This window comes from Perca flavescens, chromosome 5 (genome assembly GCF_004354835.1).
Source record: "Perca flavescens isolate YP-PL-M2 chromosome 5, PFLA_1.0, whole genome shotgun sequence".
Lineage (NCBI taxonomy): Eukaryota > Metazoa > Chordata > Actinopteri > Perciformes > Percidae > Perca > Perca flavescens.
The window spans coordinates 30,516,995-30,536,667 of NC_041335.1; the positions used below are offsets into that span (position 1 = coordinate 30,516,995).

General features: G+C 40.6%; 1 protein-coding gene across 2 annotated transcripts; it reads left to right on the forward strand.

Annotated features, from left to right (window-relative positions):
- The first annotated feature begins 1,102 nt into the window (after positions 1-1,102).
- On the forward strand, positions 1,103-18,536 carry rufy3 (RUN and FYVE domain containing 3). 2 transcript variants are annotated; one of them, XM_028578158.1, is made up of 16 exons: positions 1,103-1,658; positions 6,796-6,969; positions 7,461-7,578; positions 8,221-8,322; positions 9,511-9,634; positions 10,431-10,495; positions 11,484-11,549; positions 12,155-12,224; positions 12,311-12,400; positions 13,280-13,363; positions 13,529-13,696; positions 16,486-16,583; positions 17,651-17,770; positions 18,017-18,140; positions 18,271-18,356; positions 18,452-18,536. In XM_028578158.1, the coding sequence occupies exons 1-16, from the start codon at positions 1,400-1,402 to the stop codon at positions 18,501-18,503; spliced, it is 1,800 nt and encodes a 599-aa protein (XP_028433959.1). In that variant the 5' UTR covers positions 1,103-1,399; the 3' UTR covers positions 18,504-18,536. The 2 variants fall into 2 exon arrangements, with proteins under 2 accessions (XP_028433959.1, XP_028433960.1); XM_028578159.1 differs by lacking the exons at positions 17,651-17,770; positions 18,017-18,140; positions 18,271-18,356; positions 18,452-18,536 and adding an exon at positions 16,762-17,626.
- The last annotated feature ends 1,137 nt before the right edge of the window (positions 18,537-19,673 follow it).

Below are 19,673 nucleotides of genomic sequence, written 5' to 3' on the forward strand. Positions count from 1 at the left end.
GGCTATATTCCAGGAATCATAATTTATGTTATTCATATTACTGCCAACTTCTGCAAAAAAAAAACTGCTAATGTATGTTTTATTTTTATAAATCACATAATATAAATAACAAGCTGACTTTAGTCAGCTGTTTATTTTGGGCTTTCACCTAAATGCTAACCTCAGCATGCTAACACATCATATTGACAATGCTAACATGCTGATGTTTAGCAGGTGTCATGTTTACCATACCATCTTAGTCTAGTGTGATAGCCTGCCAGAAAAATGTCTATGGAGAAAGAAAGCACATAGTCAAATGTATAATATATTATAATTTGTAGTAAAATGTTAATATAGTAGTCAAATGTTTATATAGTTGTCAAATGTTTATAAAGCCTAGTAGACCTAGTTTATACTGTAGTCAAATGTTTAAAAAGTCAAGCAGCCGGAGTCAAATTTCATGTAGGCTATGTGTTCACGCTTACTTGGCCATTAAAGCAGATTCTGATTCTGATTTATTTACATTAGCCCTGCATCTCCTCCTGCTGGCCATTTTGGGTAGTACATGTGTGAAAGAGGAGACTACTAAGGGAGGAATAAATGGTCGCAATAATGTTTCATAGGTCCACACTTAACAATGACCAGCAACTTTAATTGAATTCTTATTAAATCCTGCACATGACTTAGGCTAATAAGTTTGTTGGATCCTAACTTGGTATCTAAACTGAATTGTTTAATCCTGGTCACCATGAACATCTATCTATCTATCTATCTATCTATCTATCTATCTATCTATCTATCTATCTATCTATCTATCTATCTATCTATCGATCTATCTATCTATCTACACATTCATAAATATGAGTAGCCTACAAGTTGCCAAAAAGTAAGTTGTATGTGTCATACAAATTATCTCCGTAAAATGTAATTTATTGTTTTCTCAATGTTTAAATTGTCCTGTTAACACAGAAATATATAAATAATTAATCAGAGAGTCTTAGGAACAGGAGATCAACATCCCAACATCTCCGGCGTATATCGCAATGAATCATGGGAGCATCCAGGCGTTCAGTCATTGATCTGCTACTAGTGACTCATCTTCCCTGATATGCATAATCTCTGGTCATGTGAACGGATTGCTGGACCGCTGACACAGCGCGCAAACTCTCGCGAAATTAGCAACAGATATGACCAAAATGCTAATGCAAAGCTATTTCCGGGTCAGGATGAGGCTGTGGAGGACAGGACGAAAGGCGGAGTGATTACTGGAGAGATTTTGCTGTTAAACTGATCAGCCCATCGATTGTTTTGCTTTCCTAACCACGGCGGTGCATGGCCGCAGTAACGTTAGCTAACCGCACCTAGCTGACTGACAGCCCCCTCGCTTGGTCACATGAAGTTAATTTAACCCAGTGGAAGGATGGCGGAGCGGGACATGTCGCCGGGAGAGCTACCTCTGCATTCATCTCCAGAGGTTTCCGAAAGTTCTGCGAGAAAACATTCTTCAGATGAAAACGGACACGTTGATAGTCCAGATGACACTCTCTCTCCGACTTCGGTGATTTACTTCAAGGAGGCTTTAAACTCAAACTTGAGATTTGGGAAGGCTGGGTCGCTGTCACCTACTCCGGTTCGACAGTTTGACTTCAGGATTGAAAGAATCGACTCAAAGCGCAGAAGTAAGTGCTAACGAACTATTTAAAAGTACAGATATTTACCCCAACCAGCTAGCTAGCTAACATCACCCTCCTTACTAATCTAGTAAGAATACCAACTGTAACGTTACCTGCAGTTAGCGTTGTTTACGTTAGCTAACTTTTGGCTGTCCATAAACAAACAAAGTTCCTACCTCCTTAAAACTGACAATAACACATTTAGCTAGTTAACATTAGAAAGGCGATAAACGCTTTAAATCAATAATCTAGGGGGCGTGTCAATCAGCAAACCTATCTGATGTCAACAATGTGGGTAAACTTCAAATAGTTGTTTTGTGAGAATTCCTGTGTATTGAACGTCCTGTGTGTCATGTGCTGTTTTGGTTTTGACAGACTCGGTTAATTGCTTTGTAACGCCACTGCAGGTTGCTATGGTATACATGTAGGCTACTGGTGGATTGGTCATACTGTATATAGCTAGCTAGCTGTCCGTGATAAATGTTTGTCACCCACATTTCACAATAACTAACCAAACATTTGCAGTTTTTAACGTTCCATTGCTTCTACAGTTTCATTGCTTTGTCTATCTAAGTAAAAGTGAAGTAAGCTAACCACATGTGTAGGAGGTCAGTAGTGAGCCGTCAGCGTTACACCAAAGCATTGAGTGGCCTACTGTCAATGATATTACAATATGAAACTAAAATATGTTCTGGGATTTGGGTCAAACTTAGGGCTGTCTCTGCTTATTTAACTGATCGACTATAACTAGTCACTTGGTTTTTGGTTGAGTAAGGTTTAGTTTTTTATTAGTCATTTACTCCAATTTTGTCATTTAGGCAATTTTTTTTACATGGAGTAATTTTGGTACTGATAAGATGAGTAAATTAATAATTGTGACGGTCACGAAAAAAAGTAATTTATCAAGCAAACATGCTTACCATTTGTTGGTGCTGGCTCCTCAAATGTGGGTTTTGCTGCTTTTCTCTGTTTTATATCATTGTGAACTGAATATACTTGACGTTTTAGGCTGTTGCTAAAGCAAACCATGCAGTTTGAATATGTCAACTTTGGCTTTTTGAGAATAGTAATATTAATAGGAATAGAACAGTAATTGAGAAAAAAAAACTAAACAAATTGATACTGAATTTTTGAGGCCAATACTACAACGATATTAGGGAGTTAAAAAAAATCTGATAATGATATATGGACAAATAGGCATTTTGTTAAACCTATTAACAACAATTTTGACAAATTTGACTTAGATTTATTTTTTAAAGACTAATACAGTTTTACAGTACAACTTGTTAAGGCTCTCTGATTGACAAACGATGCAATGTTGACACGGTTTATAAATGACCTAAAACATATCTTGCAATTTCTTGTTACTCGTTGGTCAAAAGATACCAATATGTCTTCTCATATTGCCCAATAAACAACTTATATGGGCCAGTATATTGGCTTTGTCTTAGTCTGCTGATAATCGATAATGAAAATGATTGATCGCTACAAAGAAACAGGACACATGGGGAGAGAATAAAGTGGTGACTTGCAACAAAGGTTCCCAGCTTGAACCAGAGATGTTGCAGTTACATGATCAGTGTATTGGCAACAGGGATGCCCCTGAACTGGTCTTTTATAAGTATTACATTTCAAGAAATCTTTAGTATTATTCTGTGACAGAACATTACAGATGGAATATGTTGACCTACAGTAATTCTTTTCTTAAAACAGCTAATGAATTAGTTGGAAAAAAAATCCTATAATTATCTCTTAGATAATGTAAGTCCTAATAAGACCTTTTATACTGCACTTTTATAAACATTTATATAATAAGTGATTTGCAATAAACATTACATGTCTTTTTTTTTTTTTTTAAAGCGGACACACATAACATGATTGAGCTTAAACATGAACTTTTCCTGGTTCTTAAGGCTTCCCAGCACTCATAGATACTTCATTTTCTCAATCTGACTGTTTTAGCCAAGAGAAACAAACAGTGAATGCTTTGTTGACTTGGTCATTTTGACCACAATTACAAATGTTGTATTGTGGATACATTGTTTTGTTTTTAATCAAATTTCTTATGTGTATTTTTTTCTCATCATTTCATAGCACAGAACATCATCACCTAAATATCATCTCCTCATCAAATATCAAGTGTGGCTTTTGATTTTGTCAACATGCACCAAGCCTGTAGAAACTTTACCAATATACGGGTGTTTGTCTTTTTTTTTTTTTTTTTTTTTTTTTCTGACTTTCTAAAAGGTGCATCACTTAGTTTTCCCACGTGGGAATTAAAATAACACAATGACTATTTACATCCAGGATCTTTAGCCTTATTACCCGTGTTGCTTACTGGGGTTGGTGTTCTGCTGTCCTACTGCAGCCAGCTCAATAATTGCCTTGTCAAATAACAGCCTCTGTTTCAGGTCAGGGGGACACTGTTGATGCTTGAGAGGCAGATGAGTCCTCTGCTGCATCATTAGCATTGGCTTGGTACCCCCCCCCCCCCCCCCCCATTTTTTTTTTTTTTTACGCATGCACCATCTGCTCACGTGACGATGTGTTGCTGTACCCAGCACTAGTGTCAGCCATCTTGGTCGACACCCACCCAGTGCATTCACTGCGGTGTACTGACAATCCAATCCGAGTGAACCGGTGCTAAGCTGACCAGAGGAGGGCTGTGATTTTCAGCAAGGCGCTCTCTTGCATTTTAACTCCCCAGTCTGCACAAAAGGGATAACAAGAGGTTCAAGAGGAGGGGGAGGTGGAGGAGGAGAAGGCAGAGCAGCCTTTCTCAAGACAGCAGCATATTCCACTCACTTGTGACAAGGAAGGGAAGGAGGATGCAAGCATAAAGAGGAGGAAAAGCAGCACCCTTCCAAACACCTGCTGAGAGCTGCTGTGGGCCTTCGCACGTCTTTTGCCTTTTTATCCTCTTTGTTTTGATGCTCTTTTCATCCTCTCTGATTTCCTCTTCTCTCTGACCTGTTATTTCTTTTTTTGGGGGGGGAGGGGAGTGGGGGGCATTCACTGTTTATTTGGAACAAAAGCTACTTTGCCTTTTTTCTTCCCTCGGTGGTGTTGGTTTTGCGTCGCATCAGCTGAGTCATCATGTCTGATCTGACGCCTCAGAGCGAAACCCCCACTCCCACCACCGACAAGATCACCCAGGCCGCCCGCGAGACTATTTATCTCTGCAACTTTCGCGTGTCTGTCGATGGCGAGTGGCTTTGCCTTCGCGAGCTCAACGACATCTCCCTCACGCCAGACCCAGAGCCGGCCCATGAAGGTAATGTGACAGATTAGCTCATCGTGCGAGGAGCTCTGTGGGGCACAGTGTTTTTTTTCTTTTTTTTTTTTTTTCTCCCGTTTGGGCGTGGTGATACACAAGGTCCCCCAGACGCAACACGTTTAATCTAGTGAACTGTGTTAATGTGTCCTGTTTGAGCTGTGTCACGGTGGATTTCAGAGGAGACAGAAAGATGTCTGAGAGCTACACAGCAGGATGACGCACGCTGCTTGTAAATAAGCCAGGGCTGGCCACCAAAACCAGGAAGTGCCTCTTGTTTTTGTCGAGAGAATTTATTATTTAGCAGTAAATCACATGGACAACAATGATAGATCATATTTAATGTCTCTTTTCCTTATCTTGCAAAATATAACACAGCAGAAACTGTTTTTTACTCTCACTGAGACTAAACAAGACAGGATGCGACTGAATCCAGATATTTATGGATTATTTATAGATGTTTTAAACTGCTTCATGCTGCAGTATGTACTGTAGTTTTATGGTTTTAAATTGGATGGAAAACAGAAGATCTGCTGTACAGCAAGGCTTTCCTCTTTCTCATCTTTTGCCACGCCTTCTCTCAGCACAGAGCAGGCAGATTGGCAGGTCCACTTTTTTTTTTTCTTTCTTTTCTTTTCAGCTGGCAAATTCAATGCTGCAGCACTTGAACCTGCAGCTCTACTGCAATGGCATTACAGAGGATAATATAATAACAGACGATGCCAGAAACATTTGTTCTGTCATGCTACTGGAAAATAAAAATGTCTGACTGCCAGTCCCTTATGTTGTGAGTTGGGTGACTGTGTTTAGTATCAGGGATGTTTGATGTTTAATTTTTCACTCTATATCTGATAATCTCGAATTTCAATGGTCATTCCATTCTATCTGATATTTATTTATATATTTTGTTATTTCATTGTAATATTACCACATTGGAGTTTACCAGTTTAACTTAAACTGTGAGGCTTGATGCAAGTATTTCAACTAAGTAACATTCATGTTGGTTGTTGCTAATTTCCTTGTGTAGCAGGCGAATTCTTGAATGCTTCCTTGTAAGAAGCCGACAATCGAGTTTTCTCTTTAGTCCGAATCAAATGTTAGGCTGTCATGTTGCATTCTGTCTGCAAAGCTAATTAAAGAGAACACAATATCATATTCTTCACTAACCAGCTGTCCTGTTTTATCCCAGTATTTATATACTTGGATATGTAAATTGTGTGTTGCAGTTACTTGCAATGAGGAAAGCTTTTCTGTTAAAATCCGAGCTATTAATATGACAACCCTGATGCAGAATCGCACCATTTTAAGATTTGTATGTTCTGTAACTAAAGTCCATGCAAACTACAGAGCAAATATATGAATGTATTAATAATGTAAACAAATGCTGGAGAATAATTCTGTGGAACTCCTCTACTAAAAGCCTCTCAGTGGCTAGTTACTGTAGATCAATTGCATAAATAATGGATTAGCCACTTACGTATAGCTCATACCAAGAATTAAGTGCTGACTTTATTAGGTTTTTACGAGTTGAACCCTTTTCTCTTTCAAAGCTATTCATTGTTTTAGGTTTGTATTAAACATGTATACAATGTTTTGCTGTGTTAGGCCCTAAAGTCAGTTTTAAGAGTCAAACTTACAGAGGAAACACAGCTTTTAACAAAAGCTCATTGTTTTTTTTTTTTTAAATGTCCTCTTGTTTTGTATTTCCATATCAAAACTACGATTACTTTTACTTCCTGGAAAACATTGGATCTTGTCCCCTGACAGCTCTCGATAAGCTCCTGAGTCATTCTTGCTGTTAGACTGTAGTCTGTGTCATTACTACAAGTACTCTAAGGACCGTCTCCTGTGTTTTTTCTTCTCTGTTAGATCCCAAGGATCCCATTGCAATCGAAAGGCTTAACTTGATGAACATGGCCAAACTCAGCATCAAGGGCCTGATCGAGTCTGCCCTCAACCTCGGGCGCACACTCGACTCTGACTATGCACCTCTCCAGCAGTTCTTTGTCGTGATGGAGCACTGTCTGAAACATGGGTTGAAAAGTATGTACAGCACACTTCACAATGTCATCGGTTCAAAGGTGCACGATCGGGGGGCGACCTCTAGCTCACCCAGTGGGGGCGTGCGCCCTATGTAGGCTGAGCTCACTCTGTAATAAAGGGGGAAAAAGCCCCCAAAAATAATCTTTAAAAAAAAGCTGTACGATCGGTGGAGTTTACCACTCCGTAAAGTTTGAAAATGGAAATTTAAGATCTTGACTACTTTGGCAACTGTACAACAATGTTCATACAAGTCATTTCACGGTCCCAGAATACTTTAATACTATAAATCCACAATCTGTGTAGTTGTAAGAAATACTTACAGTTTACCCAGCCAGTAACACCATCCATCATATTCCATCCAACCAAAGAAACACACATGTTACTGTTAAATTAGTTATTCTCAGTTAGTTTCCGTTGCTCATTACTATACCCAGTGTGATGACTCAGTGACCCAAATACATCAAATCACATCATTATCTCTCAATCCCCAGCCAAGAAGACCTTCCTGGGGCAGAACAAGTCATTCTGGGGGGCGTTGGAGCTGGTGGAGAAGTTGACACCTGAAGCGGGAGAGATCACTGCCAGTGTAAAAGACCTGCCTGGCCTCAAGTGAGTCTGTTATCTCGATTCTCTAAAGAAGGCAGACGTTTTTCACCTAGTTGTATCTTTTTTTTTTTTTAAATATGGGCTTATTCACTGTCTCCCCTAGATATAGGTGGGCAAACGCATTTTTGTCTCAATGCATGCATTGTGTTAGTCCGGCAGCGCCGCCGCTAGTTTAGCTTAGCATAGTGAATGTGAATCCTTTGTTGCCGGATAGGATGTCGTGCGTAAAAGTGAGCCAACAACAACAACAAAAAAACCTAATTACTTATTATGGCCTGCGTATTCACAAAGAGTACAAATAGCAATGCAGATAACTAGGCGATTTCCTAGGCAGATATTGATTTGGGACTATATTGGGGCGAAGCACAGGCAAAGCACTGCTACTTAGGCGTGAAGAAACCCTATTTAAAAAATCGGTGGCGTGTTCCTTTAAGATATTATAGATATTATCAATGCGCTTTTCAAAATTTGCAAACAAAACAATGCCATGAAAATATTTCATAGCATGGGAGTTAATCCCTTTGACTGAAGTTAACTGTGCCGGCCATTTGGTGCTCCTTTGTAAATTTCCATTGTTTAGTAAAGATTGTAAGGAGGTGTTTTTAAGTGTATTTATGTATCTAACTCTTGTGCGTTTGATTACAGAACTCCCCTAGGAAGAGGGCGTGCCTGGTTGCGACTGGCCTTGATGCAGAAGAAACTCTCCGACTACATGAAGACCATCATCAACAGAAAAGACCTGCTCAGGTGGGATTGTGTTAGGGGGGGCGAGTCTTCACCGGTCTCACGATTCAAGTCGATTACGATTATCCTGTCAACAAATCAATTCGATATCACGATGCATTGCGATGCGTCACCTCCTCAATATTATTATACGTGTATATTGCTACACATGGTTTTCATAAACAAATTCAAGCAGTCAGATATACACAAACTCCCCTTTTCATTGTATATGCTCTTAAAAAAAGACAATTCCTGAATGTCGAGGAGTCTGAGCACAGCCGACAACAGACAAAAGGCTAAAACAACAAAAGCAGTGACCGGAAAATCAACAAGTAACATCAGTAGGCAATAATCGATTATGGTCTGTCACTGCATCGATGCAGAATCGCCCACGTCCGCATCGCGATGCATCAATGCAATGATGAATTTCAACGCCCCTAGTTTGTGTCATGCTGCGTTGAGGCCCGCCGGCACCGCGAATAAAGGTATAGAAGTGAGGATAAGATCTTATGTGATCCATAAAATTGATTTTGATTCATTTCTTTTTATTTCAATTACATACCTGAGGGCCAATTCATTTCTTTCTAATTTTTTGTTTTGTTTTTTAAGATTATTTTTGGGCTTTTTCCGCTTTTAATTGATAAGACAGCTAGGTGAGAGAGAGGGGGAAGACATGCAGGAAATCGTCACAGGTCGTACTCTAACCCTGGACCTCTGCGCCGGCCACCATTTCTTTTTATTTCAATCACCTTATGAAAGCAGTGTGAACATACCTTGCCCCACCTTGACCAAAATAATGGCACCTCAACCAGTGCTGAGACCATATGTAGAGCCCTTAAGACATGTTCCATGCACCGTTTTCAGGAAAATTAAAGGGAAACAGAATTAAAAAAAAAAAAAAGCATTGTAACACAGATCTTGACGTATGGCTCAAGCTCCAAAACTACTGGCTTCTACATTTCCCATAATGAAACTGAATAGTGTCTTTCATTAGACCCCTATTCTTTTTTTTTTTTTTTTTTTCCCAAGAAGTGCTATAGATAGATAGATAGATAGATAGATAGATAGATAGATAGATAGATATTGTCCCATGAGCGAGATTTGTTTTTCACATGATGAAACATGATGACATGGTGCACATTTAAAAATGCTTGAACAAAAGCAGTACCCTGGTCAGCGACAGTATTTCTAACTCTTGTCTCTTCTCTTTAGCGAATTCTATGAGCCGAATGCGCTGATGATGGAGGAGGAGGGAGCCGTCATCGCTGGGCTGCTCGTCGGACTAAATGTCATTGATGCCAACCTGTGTATGAAGGGAGAGGACCTGGACTCTCAGGTAACTCGGCTTTTACCTTCTTATGCTTTCACTTCGACCACCACCCAGAGCTGCAGTAACACTTTTTTTTCCTAGTGGTTGCAGAAAGGAAGGGTATAATTTGTCTCTCAAATAGTTGGAACTACTGCATGATGTTTGTGTAAGCTGACATGCCTTAAAATAAATATCAGCAGGAGTTTAATCAAGTTAAAATTGTAGCTTTTCTCTTTTAGAATAAGAAACTAAAGTAATGTGGTAGGCATTGGATTTTCAGTTTGGAGCATTTACAGTCCAGTGCTTTACAGCTCTACAGTGCAGATCTAAAACAAGGAAACAGTCGTTTTTTTCCCCATCATCATTGTTCTTGTGTTAATGCCATAGGCAGCCGTTTCCAAACCATCTATTGGTTGTCCATTTGGGAATGAAGCCAGAGGAACTGGGAGGATTGGCAGGTTGCCAGTTTGTCATCAGTTTAGTAAACAAGTAGCCTATTACTCCAAGTACAAAGAAGTGAAACCTCTCCACTTACATACCTCTCTTTAATTAGAGGTTGTACTGACTGCTAATATATTTAGATAACCTGAATGCATCTTAACCAGAACAAAACCTTTTTGCATTAATAATACAAGTTGACATGATGCATTCCAATGCAAAGTGCAAAGGCGAGGTCTTCCAGATGCAGCATGTATGTAGCCATGCTATTTTCTTTATTGCTTTTTTCTTTACTTTCTTTATTTTAGTTTTTTCTTGACGTTAGTGCTGCAGTGTGGTTTCAGTTGTCATTGATCATCTGTTTCTTACTAAATGACTCCTGCAGGTCGGGGTGATTGATTTTTCAATGTACCTCAAAGATGGTGGACACAGTAGTAAGAGTGCAGAGGGGTGAGTGCTGCTTTCTCATCTTTAACCACACTGATTTTTTTTTTATTTTGGTCTCTCACACTACTTAACAGTAGCCACAATACAGTTAACAGCCTGGTGAAGGGTGGACTTTGTATTTGTTTTTCTCCCTTTTCATTCATAGATTTACTTGTTTTGTTTAGATTTTTAAGATCTTATGTTGGCTTTGACTATGATCTTAGTTAGGTGACACCTGACACCTACTTTGATAGACTGGTCCATCAAGTTAAATGTTTGTCTGCTCATTGGGGTCTATGATTCAGCCACTTTTTGTTGTAGCAGGCACACAGTAGATAAATGTCGAAGGCAAAATTTTGGCAAAAATCGGACCCGTGCAAAGAAGTTTATAAAAACTATATAAAAATACCGTTCTTTTCGTTCGTTTGCTGTTACAGGCCATTTAAGACCATTGTATGAAAACTGACAGAGCTTCAGAAACATTAAAAAGTGACATACAGTCACTTTAACTACAGTGCTGAATATTTCTTCAACCACTGTCAAAATAGTTTACTGTCATTGCAGCTTTATTAGCATGAGGGTAAGTGATTTAAAAATGGTTTAATACAGAAAGTTATTTTAGATTTCATCCACGGTAACTCGTCTTGGATTACTGCACCGTCTTCTGCGTCCTTTTGTTTGAAACATGGAGTTATTTTCAGTGTAAATCTAACACCCACATTTGTCACTTCACTAAGTTTGGAAAATTTCACCTGGATCAGTAAGATGCTAAAAAATAAAAAATAGAATAACTTTTGTAATCTGATTATGATGCTGCATACTAAAACATTTCCCTCATTAGGGAACGTGACAGATGAGTATGAGACATTATTTTATCATTGTTTATCAATGATGAACAGTTGAAATGATTAAGTATCAATTCAAACCAAGATGACTAACCAACGGCTAACTAGATGTTTGTTTGTTTTCTCCGTTGTGTCATTCATCTTCCTCTCTCTCTCTGCTCCTTCAGTGACGGTCAGATCACAGCGATTCTCGATCAGAAGAACTATGTGGAGGAGCTCAACAGACATTTAAGGTTTGTCAGAGTGAGCGACTCTCTTCGCCTTCTTCAGCAACCTTCTTTTTTTTATTCATCATTTATTGGACATGGGAATATTACAGTTCAAGAAGTGTGCATAGATGATACATCAACTCAAGGTATCTCCTCTCATTGCCCTTTTGTATGTCCCTTCTATATCTCACAAACATTTCTGAACTATTTGACAAGAACAAGGGATGTAAAGGCTATAGCATATTTACCACATAGGATTTGTCAGATAACATATGAAAATAAAAAGGAAAAGGGAAAAGATAAGAACACATGTTTAAAGACCTGGCAGTCAATAATCATATAAAGGATATATATATAGATTGGTTAGGCACACCTGTGTTTTATAAAATGTATTGGTGTGATGACCCTCCCAGTGGTTGTGTCTGTTGTGTGTATATATGAGGTCCATTCAGTCCATATTTTAACAAACTTGTCCATTTGTAACCGTTGTGAGAATGGGAATTTCTTTTTTTTCATCAAATATATGTTATTGATTATCTCTGTCCATTCCTCTGTTGTGGGAGGGTCAGGTCAGCAACCTTCTTCTTGTTGAGCTCCTGACTATTGTGATATTTTGATCTTGTTTATAGTGCATCAGTAAACAACCTCCAGGCCAAGGTGGACGCTCTGGAAAAGTCCAACACAAAGCTAACCGAAGAGGTGAGAGTCATTCACAGCCGAAACTTCCACACAGCTGCTGGTTTCTTTCGTTTACAGGAGTGTTTGCCTGACTTTTGTCCCCACAGCTCGCAGTGGCGAATAACCGGATCATCACTTTACAAGAAGATGTGGAGAGAGTAAAGGAGGAGAGCTCATATCAGCTGGAGTCCAGGAAGGTGAACACACATTATCAATTGAATTGAATTGTTTAGTTTTTCTCCTTAAAGTTGAGATAAATTGCACACCGAATTTTTCATCACAAATGTCATCCAGACACTGGGCATTCAAAAACGTTTGTGCAGTTCTGAACTGACAAAGTCTCGCCGACGAGAGACTAAACGTTTTCAAGCTACTTTAAAGTGCTCATATTATGCTTTTTCCCTTTTCTTTATCGTGTTATATATCTTTTTTGTGCATGTTATAGGTTTACAAAGTGAAAAAGCCCAAATTCCACCCCAAAGGGACTTACCATCTCCAACAGAAAACACTGTTCACAAACTGCTCCAAACAGCTCTATTGTAGTCCAGCCTTTACTTCAGAGACGAACGTGCGTCACTTTGTAACACACGTTCTAATGCTCGCCTAGCTGCTAGCGTGGCACGCCCTCATACTCTGCTTCTGATTAGCTAGCAGCACTTACCTAGCTACTGGGCGTGTGCAACTCCCAACAAAGATGGAACAGAAGTGAGATGCCTGACTCTGTAGCTAAAACAGAGAGCTCAACACACAGGGTGAAAAGAGGAGCTGCAGCAATGTGCAGTACAACAAAAAATATGGTGTTTTTTGAAAATTAAACCATGTAAACCTATTCTGGTACAACCTCTAAATACAATTATGAACCTGAAAATGAGCATAATATGAGCACTTTAAGTAAGTCCAGTTGCCCTAGATTTTTAACCTTCCCTGGATTTTTATGATTTACCTATTCTCAAAAGCAACTCATGGTTGGCTTTCAAGTTAAATATTAGTAAAATATACAGTAGTTGTTATGAAAATGATTTTTTATTATTATTATTTTTTTTTAATCCTGTCATGTGTGTTTTACTGTTTTTCAGCCATCAAGAAGCGACTCCGCGGCAAACGGACAAGCACTGGGTGAAACACGCAAGCAGCTCAAAGAGGAAACTTTGCTGCGATTGGTGCGTTTCAGGCTCTTAATGCTCCGAGTCTCTTATGTTGTGAAATTCTCAGAGATGTTATCACAATTTGTGTGCGCTTAAATTATAAAGGTAGAATCCCAGGAAACACTAATTGGCCTTCGGTTGTGAAGAGTGTATCTGAAGTTGGAGCTGATCTCTATGCAGGATGTGGAGAAGGAGTTGGAGGTGCAGATTGGAATGAAGCAGGAGATGGAGCTGTCCATGAAGATGCTGGAGAAAGACATCTGCGAGAAGCAGGACGCTCTGGTGGAGCTCCGACAGCAGCTGGAAGACCTCCGTGTCATCAACCAACAGCTTAGCCACAAGTCACAGGTAAGGCTGCATTTGGGATCCTTAGGGCCCTATTTTAACGATCTAAGTGCACGGTGTGAAGCGCATGGCACAGGTGCGTTTAGGGCGTTTTTCTCAAATATTACCTTTTATTATCTAGATATGTTTTAACAATAGTGGCCCGCTACACACTGTAGTATTTTATAATAGATCTAATCTAAGTCACCGATGTGTTTTAAATACCTTAAATCTTTTTCAATCAAACGCTAAGCATCTCAAGATGAAGTGAGGCTGCTGCATTGTAGGTCACGGTTGCATTAGGGCTGGGACATTATGCGTTTGTCCCGATTCAAATCCTTCACAATACATGGGTGCCGATTCGATTTGTATTGAGTATTTCAATTTTCTTTTCCTTCTTTAACAAAATAAAACGATACACTTCTAGAGACAAATATTAAATCATGAGACATTTATAAAAAACTAATTGTTTTCTAAGAAGAATGCACATCAAATTGAATTCGTAAAGAAGTACAGAACATATATATTTTCTGCATTTTCTGCTTTCGGTCTATTTTGCTGGAAAAGGATATGATGTAGTTGCCGTCATTGCTACCGTATAAAAAGAAAATATTAAGGTGAATTATTGGTAAAAATCATGATTCTAGATAAAAGAATCTATTTTCAAAATTGTCAAAAAAAAAACATTATACACATGATTTTCGATATTTTTTTCCCACCCGTAGTTTGCATGGTGAGCTCCAACTGATGGCAAAACGGATAAAAATAACTCTGTTAACTAATAAAAAAAGAGACTTTCAGTAACTCAGAACAACATTTTGAGTCTGTTCCATTTGTACATTTACTGAGTGTGAGGGGCCGCTGGTTCTGGATGTGATTTTCCACCTTCTGTTTTACTGTGCCCCTTTATGACTACTACAATACCCACTAGCCTCGGCTGCAATTTGCTTTGGAGAAAAAGCCAGCCAGAGGTGCCATTGATTACACCGTAATCGTTAGCCTCCACACCGTTAGCAGTGCATGTAAAAGAATTTGAAGCTCTATGATTGGATGATTCTTGCGGAAAAGCACCTTTTGTAGTCGTAATTAGTTTTCTCCCCAAAGTCTTTATGTGCACAGGCATATACACTCACCTTAAAGATTATAAGGAACACCTGTAAGATTTCGCGTTAATGCAATTATCTAATCAACCAATCACATGGCAGCTTCTTCAATGCATTTAGGGGTGTGGTCCAGGTCTAGGCAATCTCCTGAACTCCAAACTGAATGTCAGAATGGGAAAGAAAGGTGATCTAAGCAACTTTTAGCGTGGCATGGTTGTTGGTGCCAGACGGGCTGGTCTGAGTATTTCACAATCTGCTCAGTTACTCGGATTTTCACGCACAACCATTTCTAGGGTTTACAAAGAATGGTCTGAAAAAACAAAAAACATTCAGTATGCTGCAGTCCTAGGGGGCGAAAATGCTTTGTTGATGCTAGAGGTCAGAGGAGAATGGGCCGACTGATTCAAGCTGATAGAAGATCAACTTTGACTCAAATAACCACTCGTTACAACCAAGGTATGCAGCAAAGCATTTGTGAAGCCACAACACGCACAACCTTGATGCGGCTGGGCTACACCAGCAGAAGACCCCACCGGGTTCCACTCATCTCCACTAAAAATAGTAAAATGAGGCTACAATTTGCACGAGCTCACCGAAATTGGACAGTTGAAGACTGGAAAAATGTTGCCTGGTCTGATGAGTCTCGATTTCTGTTGAGACATTCAGATGGTAGAGTCAGAATTTGGCGTAAACAGAATGAGAACATGGATCCGTCATGCCTTGTTACCAGTGGGCAGGCTGGTGATGGTGGTGTAATGGTTTGGGGAATGTTTTCTTGGCACACTTTAGGCCCCTTAGTACCAATTGGGCATCGTTTAAATGCCGCAGCCTACCTGAGCATTGTTTCTGACCATGTCCAACCTTATATGACCACCATGTATCCATCCTCTGATGGCTACTTCCAGCAGGATAACGCATCATGTCACAAAGCTCCAATTATTTCAAATTGGTTTCTTGAACGTGACAATGAGTTCACTGTACTAACATGGCCCCCACAGTCACCAGATCTCAACCCAATAGAACATCTTTGGGATGTGGTGGAACGGGAGCTTCGTGCCCTGGATGTGCATCCCACAAATCTCCATCAACTGCAAGATGGTATCCTCTCAATATGGGCCGACATTTCTAAAGAATGCTTCCAGCACCTTGTTGAATCAATGCCACGAAGATGTATGTATGTATGTATGTGTATAATATAAAAATAAATAAAGGAGAAGCTGAAGAGTGACAGGAAATGGGAGAGAGAGAGAGAGAAAGGGACTGACACACAGCAAAGGGACACCGGTCAGATTCAAACCTGGGCCGCTGCCAAGGACTGAGCCTACATGGGGGCGCACACTCTACCGGGTGAGCTAGAGCTCGCCCCGAAAAACCAGATATACCCCAACATACCCCAATTTTTTTTTTTTTATCTTTTGCACTGATGATTTTACCAGAAGAGTTTTATTCAAGCCATTAAAGTGCTCTGTCATCTAACATTGTCTACAGGGAAGTTTAATATACGTTTGTGTAATAACTTCCTGAACCAGCAGCGCCCACTTCACAGCAAACTGAATTCAAACTCAATAAAAGTGCATTTGCAGACACATCATTGAAATAAAAAAAAAAAAAAAAAAGAAGCGCCAAACTCCAGTTTAATCTTTTTTACAAGACAAACAACATGTACCGAGTCATTGATTCCAGTTGTCTAACACGGCTCATCCTCTTCAGAGTGCAGACGCCGGCTCTAAACAGAAGAGTGAAGCCATCGCTCGCCTGGAGGAGAAAATCAACCAGATGACGGGGACCGTGAAACAGATGGAGACCAGGTGAGGACAGCCACCATTGGTATTCTCAATAGTTATTATTACAGTAGACAGTTTTTTTTTTTTCCTCACTGAATCACTTGCCTACAAAAAAACATCTTATTGTCCTGTTTTGTCATTTTTCTCCCTTCCACTTTCATTGTTTTTCATTACCATTACTTGTTTTTAATCCTTCAATCAGTGAGAAGCATGTGGTGAAGCAGGCCAGAAACCTGAACTCAGCAGCAGGGAAGCTGCTGCAGCTGCAGCAGTAGTAGCGCCCCGCGTTCATAACCGAATACAAACCTACAACCCTGCCTAATATAGAAGTAACCAAACTAGGATGTTATCTTTTCTGTGCGATGCTCCTTTTGTTGTTGAAAATAAAAACCCATTTGACCACAACCTCCTGCAGTGGCTCTCCAGCATCAGCTTTGAGTAGTGTGGACTGAATGGATCCTTTTAGCGGCCCGTAATCCTTGTGTTCTCTGACAGACATCCGATTTATACTTCCATTTGGAAGGCATTCCTTAGAAAAATACCGCATTTAATGCTTTTTTTGGCAAAGGTAAGATGAGTAGATGGCATGGTGTCTGAAAGTCCACTGTTTTAAGATTTGACGGACTGACGATTTAATGTGCTGACGAACACGTCCTGGGTATTTGGGAGGTGGTGGACTTGCTGTAATGTCATTCCAAAGAATAAGACCACTACCAGAGAGTGAACTGATGTTTAGGGGCTGATATCCAGTGTTGTCATTTGGTGATCCACGTTCAAGTGTAGAAGGCCAGGACAGGAGCAAGAGAAAGTAAGAAGAAAAGGGCATAAATTAATTTATACATTTTGAACTGTATGTAAACATAACATTGGTGTAAACTGTAGTAATCATTAGGCTAATAAAACAATAAACAAACAGCCTGCTTCATCTTTTTTGGCTAAAGTTTCCCTGTTGTCCTCGTTGGGTTTTCAGTCCCCAGTCAGCTCTTCATCATTTTGTGTGTTTTTTTTGTTTGTTTTTGTAACGTTTTAAGTTTCTTTCCGTCAAATTTCATTTTACCATAAGTTTATGTAACACCCCCTCCCCTAACCAGATGCAAACAGGCTGAGAGAGAGAGGGATTTGGCTTTGGAGGCCAACCGGCTCTTCAAACAGGAGTTTGGGGACAAAATCGAGAGTCTGCAGGTGGAGGTAGAGCAGCTGAGGAAACACAGGTAATGTCTGAGGGAATGGTAATGGGAAGGTAATCTTTATAAGTGATGGTATTGTTTGTTTATGGTAATTATAATTCCTGCTGCACGTGGCATACATTTTAGTTTTTCTGTATTTATTATTTGTCCTTGGGATATTTGTCTTGAGAGGACATCAGATCATTTGAATTCTGCATGTTTTTGTTTGATTTTTCTTGAAAAAAAAAAAAAGAAACTTGTGTTCACTGCATTGTGTTTGTCTTGTTTTAGGTCTAATCTGGAGTTGGAGCTGAGAAAAGAGCGAGAGCGAAGGAGTGAGCATCATCTGGATGCTGTGTCCACACACTCCAGTACTCTTCGGAAGGAGAGGAGACTCTCACAGAACATACCAAAAGTAAACCTGTGCTCATGATGATTTTGCAAAATTAAAGATGAAGTTAAAGCCTTGATACATACGTGTGCGTTTTGTGTGTGTGTGTGTGTGTGTGTGTGTGTGTGTGTGTGTGTGTGTGTGTGACCAACAGCGTCCCCCAGAATCCCCATCAGTCAAAAGGGAGACTGACCAGTTACACACAGCAGCAGAGGACCAAACAAGTCTGAGCTCCAGCTTGTAAGTAGTTTTAACAACAACAGCTTTAAAAAAATACATAATCATTTGAGTAAATGTTATTTATTCATTTATCTGCTCCTCCTCCTCCTTTTAAGGTCCTCACGGTCACACCATGAGGATGAACAGGTGAGCTCTAAGATGCACTAAAGAAAATGTGTCATTATCTTAACATAGATCGGTTTATGATTGGGGTTTTATTGCCATCCATCCATCCATCTTCGTCCGCTTATCCGGTATCGGGTCGCGGGGGGAGCAGCTCCAGCAGGGGACCCCAAACTTCCCTTTCCCGAGCAACATTAACCAGCTCCGACTGGGGGATCCCGAGGCGTTCCCAGGCCAGGTTGGAGATATAATCCCTCCACCTAGTCCTGGGTCTTCCCCGAGGCCTCCTCCCAGCTGGACGTGCCTGGAACACCTCCCTAGGGAGGCGCCCAGGGGGCATCCTTACCAGATGCCCAAACCACCTAGACTGGCTCCTTTCGACGCAAAGGAGCAGCGGCTCTACTCCGAGCTCCTCACGGATGACTGAGCTTCTCACCCTATCTCTAAGGGAGACGCCAGCCACCCTCCTGAGGAAACCCATTTCGGCCGCTTGTACCCTGGATCTCGTTCTTTCGGTCGTGACCCAGCCTTCATGACCATAGGTGAGGGTAGGAACGAAAACTGACCAGTAGATCGAGAGCTTTGCCTTCTGGCTCAGCTCTCTTTTCGTCTCAACGGTGCGATAGATTGAATGTAATACCGCACCCGCTGCGCCGATTCTCCGACCAATCTCCCGCTCCATTGTCCCCTCACTCGCGAACAAAACCCCAAGGTACTTGAACTCCTTCACTTGGGGTAAGGACTCATTCCCTACCTGGAGTAGGCACTCCATCGGTTTCCTGCTGAGAACCATGGCCTCCGATTTAGAGGTGCTGATCCTCATCCCAACCGCTTCACACTCGGTTGCGAACCGATCCAGTGAGTGCTGAAGGTCGCAGGCCGATGATGCCATCAGGACCACATCATCTGCAAAGAGCAGCGATGAGATCCCCAGCCCACTGAACTGCAACCCCTCCCCACCCCGACTACGCCTTGATATCCTGTCCATAAATGTCTAACTGCATGTCAATCACTGCTCAGGCACACACATTTCATAGCATCCTCCCCTCACCCTTCCCCGCGCAGGAGCTGCAGATAGGTTTCCTCCCACCTATCGTGCATAGCTCTCCCTTGTGGGGGGAGGGGCGTAGGAGTTTTGGGCTTTAGCGGAAAGGGGGGGGGAGGACTGAGAAGTTGTCGATGTTAAAAATGTTTGACTAAGTCCTGGATCTTCAC

Bases quoted from the DNA above. Each gene is read 5' to 3' on its own strand.
- rufy3 (XM_028578158.1), top strand. From the start codon at position 1,400: ATGGCGGAGCGGGACATGTCGCCGGGAGAGCTACCTCTGCATTCATCT. The intron at 12,401-13,279 runs GTGAACACACAT...ACTGTTTTTCAG, and splicing joins ATCAGCTGGAGTCCAGGAAG to CCATCAAGAAGCGACTCCGC. The intron at 16,584-17,650 runs GTGAGGACAGCC...TCCCCTAACCAG, and splicing joins GTGAAACAGATGGAGACCAG to ATGCAAACAGGCTGAGAGAG.